Below are 9,435 nucleotides of genomic sequence, written 5' to 3' on the forward strand. Positions count from 1 at the left end.
GAGAAGCATGAAGGGAAGAAGCTTCCCCTCAAAGAGCTGGCTGCCCTTTGGCAACAGTTGGTCACTGTTCTTGTAGAGTTTCGACATCTTAAATGCTGTCGAGTCATGCGCACTGCCTGGCGCAAGGCATGAAATGCTGCGAAACCTGAATGCAGAAAAAATGGGATGCACGTCAAGACAAAGAAGCTTTTGAAGGCTATCATTTACACCATCTATTAGGTGCTAAAGCACTGGTGCAAAATAAAAGCAATAAGTTTGTATTTGAATTGCACTAAAGGGAAGCAAAACTAGCCAGCAAAACAATGTCAAAAAGGAAATAGAATTACAAAATATCTTGAAAAAACAAAAACAAATTGCAGACCCTGAATTGCATTCTAAAAACTTTTTGGCATCACTGCCACGAAATGTGCCACTGGGCACATCCACAGGAGCTGTGTTGAGCTCCTTTCTGCCATCTTTATGTATTTTTTTGCTATAGCTATGATCCTAATTGCAAATTATCCATGTGTTGCATTCATATAGCTTGTTTTTATTTAGGTGCCAAAAATTTAGTACAGGTTTAAAAGAAATAGTTCACAAGCAAACTGTACAACACCACTAGATTGCTCAGTGGGAAGTGTGCAAAAAGTCTGCAGTGAGATTTTAAAGGCAAATAGATTACTTATGGATGTCCCACAGTTTAAATAGAACAAGATACATGCACTACAGTACCAACAAATGGATGCCATGTTAGTCAATCATGATAAGCATATCTTGGGAGAGGTCCTAGCACACAAGAATGTAAAGTTTGAAAATTCGGCATGCCTGTCCTTGCACACAAGCACAACAAAATAATTATCTAGCTTCGAATTTCAGAGTACTTAGTGTGAAACACTTCATCAGCATGCTTCATTACTGTTTTCCATAAGTTTCAGTTGTTGCTGTTGCATACAAACAGCAAAGCTTAGTTCCAATAACGAATAAACAAATATACTCACAGTCCACGGTCGTCCACGACTGCCTGCATGTTGTAGGATGCCCACATTTTGCGATTAATAAAGTCTCTGTACCCTTTTCTTGGTGCAGTGATAGGAATATGAGTGCCATCAATGGCACCATATATATGTGGGATGTGGCACTTCTCAGAGAACCTCCTGCCAATCAATGTGGCCTCTTCAGTTGATGGCAGGTAGATAAATTTGTTTCAAAGGTGCCTTTTTACAGTACTGCAGAAAAGGTACAAAAATTTCTGCACAGTGCTTTTGTGAATTCCGAACTGATTTGCAACTGCTCGGTACTCACAACAGCTAGCCAGTTTGTACAGTGCAATTGCAATTCTTTTGTCAACTGGCACTGGCTCTCGAACGTAATTACATTCTGGTGACATAAATGGAGCAAGGGCAGCAACCAATTCACAGAAATTTGCCCGTGACATTCTGAAGTTTTCTTTCCATTCACCATCGTCAAAGTTCGAGCAAACAATATTGTCCCACCAATCACTACTTCTGTTCTTCATCCACATGCGCCGCTTTGGTGGTGGTTCCAGGGATTCCAGTCCTGCAAGATACCTGGTGTTATCAATTTGACACGCACTTTTTTTTCACTACCTTTTTATGAATATGCACAAACTGCAGGCTAGTGCGTGGATATCACAGTCCTAAAAACGAGTGTCACAAAAGATGCCATGGTGCTACATAAGGTATTGGAAAGCATGAACTCTGTTGCTTGATTTTGAGTATTTCCAATTCACTTGCTGCTGGCTTTTAGTGCAGCTATTAAAATTAATCATTGAAAATACAGGATTGCATATTTCTTTAGGTTACTCCATCGTTATGAGGTTAATGAACTTATGCAGCACTTACCAAAATCCTGCTACGTTATATAATTAGTTTTACCACATGTGCTTGCATCCTGCTACCCTATGAAAACCAAGAGGCAATTTATGAAAACCTCGCGATTGATGAAGCGTTATAAAGTAACGATGTTTAATATTACGTAATGCGATCATTCGCAGCCGCGTCGCCATGCTGTTCAGCACTACACCAAACACAGGAGAACGTATTCCCGTAACAGCGCAGTGCATGTTTGGTAACGAGCTGTACCCCCTTTGTAAAAGCAACCGAGCAACGGGGCTACTTTTCAGCCCCCTTACGGCACTCCTACTGAGTGAAAAGTCCCGAAAGGTGAGTACAGGGGTTCTCCTGACCTTACACAGAATCAGAGCTTAAGGTCTGCCATAAGTGTCATGCTACTCGGCTAACATGCAAAACCCGTTGATCGGTTAGTTTTGGAAAAGGCGGCACTTCCACACTCCATTTTTCGTCTCACACTCCACCGTTAAAACTCATGCAGTCTACTGTATTCGAGATATGTAGCTAGCGACTTTAGGAATGCCACATCATCCGCTATATTAGTTTCTGCACTCCAGGATTAGCGAGGACAGGCGTAGAAGAATAGATACTAACCATACATGACGGCGACTTCGTGGACGGACCAACCGGCGGTGAGCGGTGTTCGGCTGTTTGATATACTCCGTATACGTTGACAACGAGCCCGGTAATGAATCACCGCGGCAGAGAGAAGCATATTATGAAAGCTTATCCATGACATCAAAAGGGTCATGAAATAAAGCTGATGGAGAGTGAGCATCATGATCAAAACAGCAGACGACATGGCCATTGCGAACGCGCGGGAACCCGCGGGCCAAAAACAGGAACCGGAAACTTGCACGATAACTGCGAACCTCGACGCTAGGCGCCGCTGCGATACTTACGCGCTTGAACAGAGCAGCCGAGGCGAGCGGACGCGTGTTACATGCGCTCCGCGATTTTCGGGTGTTTTGACCCGGTCAACCCTATTGGATCCACCAAATTCTTGCTGGATCCGACGCATAAGAGGACCACGAGCCGGTACGTCCAGATTTTTGGAATCTACCGACCTCTGAATTTCCCACGTGGCCGGCCAGGCGTTAAGCCTAACGAGGGTTAGCACGAGTACGGGGCCCGGAGGCCTACCCCCGGCGACGATCGGCCGGGGAAGCGGACCCGAGCGAAGGCCCGACGCGACAACCTGAGTTACGACCCCCACCCCCATCACGTTCAAGGGATTCCGGCATGGAAACCCAGGATATTATGGATCGAGACCTGCAAGAAGCGACCGCCGACACCACCGATGCTGCCACGTCGACGGCCACGCTAGGCCTAGGCCATAGACCACACCAGGCTTTATTGAGCGGCACCCCAGCCTCAGCGCCGGCCTCTGGGCCGGCGCCAAGCACGCAGGCGCACCAGTCGGTTCAAGACACGGACGCAGACTGGGAAATCGCGATGTCGAAGAGACAAAAAGAGACGCCAGCGCGGCGGGCCGGCCTCGGCGGGACCGGCGCATGGCAACAGCCAACCACAGAGCTCGAGCGTGACGTCAGGCAACACGCCACCTGCACCCGGGGAAGGAGGAAAAGGAGCGCAGCTGCAGACGCCGCCAAGGCGAAGACTGCCGCCGCTTCCACGCGAAGACTTAAAGGTCGTCCTGAGACCAAGGGGACTGCCAGTCAAGGAATTGCACACGCACCAAGTGGCGCGAGCGGTAATCACTGCCACCGGCCAGACTTGCAAGACCGAAGACTTCATAGTACGGCTACGAAACGGATCAAACATCATAATTATCAGCACTAACAACGAAGAGGTTGCCCGAAATATCAGACGGATCACCGAGCTGAATTTTGGCGGGAAAGCCTTCGCAGTCAACTGCCATATGGCGGCACCGGAGGGAACGCTGCGCGGGGTCATCCACGGCGTAGACCCGGGAACCCCGGCCGAAGAACTAAAGGCACACCTGCGAGTACGCACCCAGGGAGTCAAAATCCTGGCGGCGAGAATGCTCGGGCGTTCGAGTACCGCAGTCATAACTTTTGACGGCCCGCGTCTCCCCAAGCAAGTCATCTATTACGGCGGGGAGATGTGGTGCTACCCATACCGACCCACGAGGCAAGTCTGCTACACCTGCGGACAGCAAGGACATCGAACGGACGTCTGCCCAAGTCCAGATTCCAGAACCTGCCGACAATGCGGAGGACGGAATCTAACCGAGGAGCACGAGTGCATACCCACGTGTCTGCTGTGCGGCGGTGGCCACGTGGCAGGAACCAGGGACTGCAAGCAAAGACTGAAGACAGCGAGCGAGCTAAGATGGGGGAGACCCCAACAGCAGCAGCAGAGGCAAAGTCGCAGCCGGAGCAAAAGCCGAGGCGGCGGAGCCAGACGCCAGAGGTGGTTCTCGAGGGAAGAAGGGGACCAGAGCGGGTGGAGCAGCAGCAGCAGCCGAGCCCGGGACGGATCATGGACACCGCCACCCAAGGGGCAGCAGCAGCAGGCAGAGAAACAGCAACAGAAGAAAAGCGGCGGCACGAAGGTGAGCTGGGGAGCCGGCCCTCCCATTACAATTCACCCAGATACTCCGCACTCAAATTCAAATGACCACACAAACAATGATAAACAAATTATAAACGAGTTAAGAAAGGAAAATCAACAGCTGAGGAAACAGCTAAATGACATAATCAAGGAACTACAAGAGATCAGGCGACAGGGTCTCACACCGGCAACACCATACTCAGCACCCATAAGGGTGGCCACTCCGCCGCCTAAGTCCCCTAGCCCCGAGCCACAGGCAGCGGAAGGGATTAGCAAAATCAAGAACATGCTACTAAATCTGCAGTCACAATTTCAGAACATACAGAAGGAAATGCAAACCACACAACAAAAAGTAGCCCTACAAGAACAGGGATTCCGCAATTACATAAAGAACCAGAACGTGCAAAAGATCCATGACTCTAGAGATAGACTATACAACGAGCGCCGCTTCGGCGGGAACGCAGAAACCCCAGGACTAGCTAACGCTAATATTCACAATAATACCAACGCCCCAATATGGCCGGAGGCAACAAATTAGAAATTTGGCAATGGAACCGCAGGGGCTACAGGCATAAACAGGGGCTCCTGCAACAATTCATCAATCACAAAGGTACGATGCCAGACCTAATACTATTACAAGAAACCTTCACCACTCCGACACTTAGGGGCTACACGTGTTTGGAGAGAGGCAAGGTCGCAACCCTCATAAGCAACAAGATAGTCACCATAGCACACGACGAGATTAAGGACACAAACATCGAACACACAATAAAGGAGATCATTCCGAAGAAGAGGAAAGCGAAAAGCACTTTCGTAATTAACGTATATAGTTCACCAAAACAGAGGAACGGAGAGTTTATAAAGCTCTTCGCCGAAGCTAAAAAACTAGCGGGACAAAACACGCTAGTCGTAGCAGGAGACTTCAATGCCAAGAGTCCACAGTGGGGTTACGCGAAAGACGACAAAAAGGGTAGAGAGATTAGCACTGCGGCAGAAAACGTAGGATGCGAGCTCCTAACCGATGAAGCCCAACCAATCAGAATAGCAAACAGCGTCAGTGTAGACAACTGCCCTGACCTAACCTTCGTAAAGAATGCCAGAAACGTGGAATGGGAAAATACGCTCGAGAATCTTGGGAGCGATCACTACATTCTACGCCTGCAACTGGAGGCAGAACATACGAAAAGGAAGATCGGCACAGCCAAGCTAACGGACTGGGACGCTTTTCGAGAACACTGCAGAGGGATGAGCGGCGACATAACCTCCCCGGAGGAATGAAGCCACCAGCTAAAACAGATCCAAGAGATGTACACCTGAGAAGTGGACAGGACCGAGGAAGCACCGGAGGTAGATAGGCGGCTGCTTAGGCTATGGGAAGCAAGGCGCGGTCTCACCAAACGATGGAAAAAACAGAAACTAAATAAGAAACTGAAGAGGAAGATTGCGGAGATCAGTAAGAAGGCGGAAGAGTACGCTACGCAACTGGCTAGACAGGGGTGGCAACAATTCACAGACTCGCTGAAGGGCACACTTAGTACAGCCAGAACGTGGCAAATACTCAGAAGCCTGATGGATCCCAGCAAGAGCAAACGGGAAAGCAGCAATTCTATCCAAAGATTAATACACCAGTATCAAGGAACGGACGAGCAGATGCTCGAAGAGGTTCGCAAGAAATGCTACGGAACGGGAGAACAGGAGGGATACCACGGTGAATACCGAGGCGAAGAAAACCCGAACATGGATAGACCCATCTCTAGGGAAGAGGTCATTGAGGCAATTAGATCAGCCACCAAGAACACAGCAGCGGGAGCAGATCGAGTACGCAACTCCCTCATTAGAAACCTCAGCGACGAAGCGATAGACCAGCTAGTCCGCTACTTAAACAAATTATGGCAAGAAGGGAGAGTCCCGGCGGCATGGAAACACGCCGTCGTAGTGATGATCCCCAAACCCGGCAAGAAAATCCAAATCGATAATCTGAGGCCGATCTCTCTCGCATCGTGCCTGGGCAAACTCTACGAGAAGATAGTCACCAAACGCATCCAACAACACCTGGAGAGCGAAAAGTACTACCCAAACTCAATGTTCGGGTTCAGAGCCAACCTCTCGACGCAAGATGTCCTGCTACAGCTCGAGAAGGAGGTCTTAGAAACTATGCGAAGAAAGGGCGAAAACGTGGTCATGGCGATCGATGTCAAAGGAGCCTTCGACAACGTAAGCCACGAGGCCATCATTGAAGGTCTCATCAACGCGAACTGCGGGAAGAGAACACACGATTACGTGAAGGACTTCCTTTCAAACAGAACGGCAACAGTAGGCCTAGGAGAACTAAGGAGCGATATATTTGCAACGCCTAGCAGAGGTACGCCCCAAGGCTCCGTAATCTCGCCCGTATTATTCAACGTGGCGATGATTGGCCTAGCAAGAAAACTCGAGCAAATCCAGGGAGTCCGACACGCGATGTACGCGGACGACATCACGGTCTGGGCTACCGGAGGGACCTTAGAAGAAAAGCAAGCCGCACTGCAGGAAGCGGCGAGATGCGTAGAAGACTACGTGACAGCTAGAGGCCTCAACTGTTCTACCGAAAAGTCTGAACTCTTGAGAGTGGGCCGACACCAGACTAAGGCGAAACTGGAAGTCACTCTCGAAGGACAACTCATACCGGAATGCAAAATGATCCACATCCTCGGCATGTGGCTGCAGGGTAGTAGGAAATGCTACCACACGATTTCCCTACTCAAGAAATCAACAGAAAGTGTCAGCAGAATGATAAGCAGAGTCTCTCAAAGAAGACATGGGATGAAAGAAGAAGGCACCCTAAGATTGGTCAACAGCCTCATAGTAAGCAGAGTTACGTACTCGCTTCCCTTCCACGTAAGGACCAAAACGTCTAATGAAGAAATCGAAACCATTCTAAGGAAAGCATACAAGACAGCATTACACCTGTCAAGAAACACACCCAACGAAAAGCTCATGCAGCTTGGCGTCAACAACACCTTCCTGGAAATGGTGGAAGCGCAACGAAAATCGCAAATTAAAAGACTAGGAGGGACCTACACTGGAAGAGCACTGCTCGACAGAATAGGCTGCGAATACATCGACACAAAGCGGTACGAAGACATGCCTACCGAAATAAGGAAAACATTTTATGTCAGACCCATTCCAAAGAACATGGACCCCAGGCTCCACGAAGGCAGAAGGAAGGCCGGGGCAGAACACATTGAAAGAACACTAGCGGGGAAGGATAACACCTTCTACACGGACGCAAGCGCTATGGAAGTAGCGAGCGGCAGAAGCAAATACATAGGTACGGCAGTGGTAGTAAACAAAGATGGGGAACTAACCTCCGGGGCATCCACGGAAATCTGGAGTATAACGGACGCCGAGGAGTTAGCCGTAGCGCTGGCGGCAGCAAAAGGATATAGGGAGAACAAATCATTGAATATTCTCACGGACTCAAAAGAGACCTGTCGAAATTATACGAAGGGCAGAATTAGCAAAGCTGCTCTTAAGGTGCTCAGAGAGTGCAACCTCTCAGAGAGCATAACAGTCCAACATAATTTAATCTGGATACCTGCGCACGAGGGCATAAGGGACAATGAGGCGGCGGATGGTCTAGCTCGAGCTTTTTGTTTCCGAGTCGGACAGCAGCAGGAGAGCCGTGGTCTGAGCGCCATGATCCTCGGGAACAGCTATTCAGAACTACTCCAACATCACAGAGGGGTGAGATATAAATATCCGCCCCCGCATAAAGCGCTAACAAAGGAGGAGGCAACAGACTGGCGTAGATTACAGACAGGTTCCTTCCCCAACCTCTTTATATACAACAAGATGTTCCCAACGCAATATAGGGGCACATGCCCGTGGTGCGGGGCCACACCCACACTATTTCACATAACATGGGAATGCGAACGAAACAACGCATTATGAGAACACAAACCCCCGAGTGCGGAGCACTGGGAGAGCCGGCTCGTCAGCTGCGAGCTCGCCGTCCAAAAGAGGATGGTAGAGCACGCAAGGGATGCAGCCAAACTCAGTGGAGCCCTGGACTGAGGGACCACCCTTTGCTGAAGAAGCCTTCCCTGCAGAGCAGCGTGAAGACAGCGACACGCGAAGCAAGAAAGAAGACTTCTGATCGCCTAAATACTTATGATTCAATAAAAGTTTTCCTATCCTATCCTATGTCGACACCAATCGAGGCGAGTCAGAGGCGGGTCACCTAACCCGACGCTGACTCTACCCGGTCCTGTCGGGTTCATGTAGACAGGGCTTATGTGCGCGCATGCCTTGGCGCGAAAACAAACAGACGCGGGCTGCGCCTATAAATGCGGGGCTGCAACCACTGTCTGTTAGCCCGAGCTACCGTCTAAGCCTCCGAGAAGCACGCCCACTCGACCCCCGGGAGAACACCACCGCCTAGCCACGGATTAGCGAGGCAACGTGCGCCAACCTGCGGATCGGCCCAATCGTGCTCGTCAGGTCGTCGGACTGTCGCTGTGTCCGGTGAACAAATCCTGTTTTGTTTGTTTGTCTGTGTGTTAGTGCACTTTAGGTGCAAAGGTTCTGTTAGAGTGTAATCTCTCTCGATTGTTACTTTGCATGAGTTGCCTTGTATTAGTAAATCACTTTGTATCTGCTGGTACGAGTGATAGTGAAATCCTTTGTATCATCTCTTAGCTGTATAAACTTTGTTTTGTTTTGTGAACCTTTGGCTCCGACCCATTCGCTGGCTTGCGAACGGCGAAAGCTGGGCACCAAACGATCGACCCCCTTGTCACTTTGTAGCTGGTCTCCGGCTGAGCTTGCCACGCTGAGTCGAGGGCATCTCGTCTGTGACCGAGACCGCTACCCCCACACACTCTAAGGCGGGGGCTACATGGGGCGTTTTTCTCCTGCGATTATCACACGCGAAAAAAAAAACGCGCTGGCGGGACGCCGGCCAGGCTATGGTGGCTAGAAGGAGAGCTGTCAGCATCGTTGCGGTCGCGCCGTGTTCGGAGGCGCGCTGGTATTTCATGCCGCCGCGGGGCGGCGCGCACGTCGC

The 9,435-nt window shown here is 50.0% G+C and overlaps 1 protein-coding gene across 1 annotated transcript; it reads right to left on the bottom strand.

Moving 5' to 3' along the window:
• Nucleotides 1-1,183: 1,183 nt before the first annotated feature.
• LOC144120219 (uncharacterized) lies at nt 1,184-2,601 on the bottom strand. Its single transcript, XM_077652626.1, has 2 exons — nt 2,445-2,601; nt 1,184-1,536 (listed from the first exon to the last, which is right to left on the bottom strand). The coding sequence occupies exons 1-2, from the start codon at nt 2,599-2,601 to the stop codon at nt 1,184-1,186; spliced, it is 510 nt and encodes a 169-aa protein (XP_077508752.1).
• Nucleotides 2,602-9,435: the final 6,834 nt, after the last annotated feature.

The sequence above is a fragment of the Amblyomma americanum genome, chromosome 2 (genome assembly GCF_052857255.1).
Source record: "Amblyomma americanum isolate KBUSLIRL-KWMA chromosome 2, ASM5285725v1, whole genome shotgun sequence".
NCBI classification, from domain to species: Eukaryota; Metazoa; Arthropoda; class Arachnida; order Ixodida; family Ixodidae; genus Amblyomma; species Amblyomma americanum.

What these genes read in the sequence shown, in the direction of transcription:
- LOC144120219 (XM_077652626.1), bottom strand. Translation starts at nt 2,601, where the DNA reads ATGACCCTTTTGATGTCATGGATAAGCTTTCATAATATGCTTCTCTCT. An exon ending in CGAAGTCGCCGTCATGTATG is followed by an intron (nt 1,537 to 2,444) that starts GTTAGTATCTAT and finishes GGTATCTTGCAG; the next exon opens with GACTGGAATCCCTGGAACCA.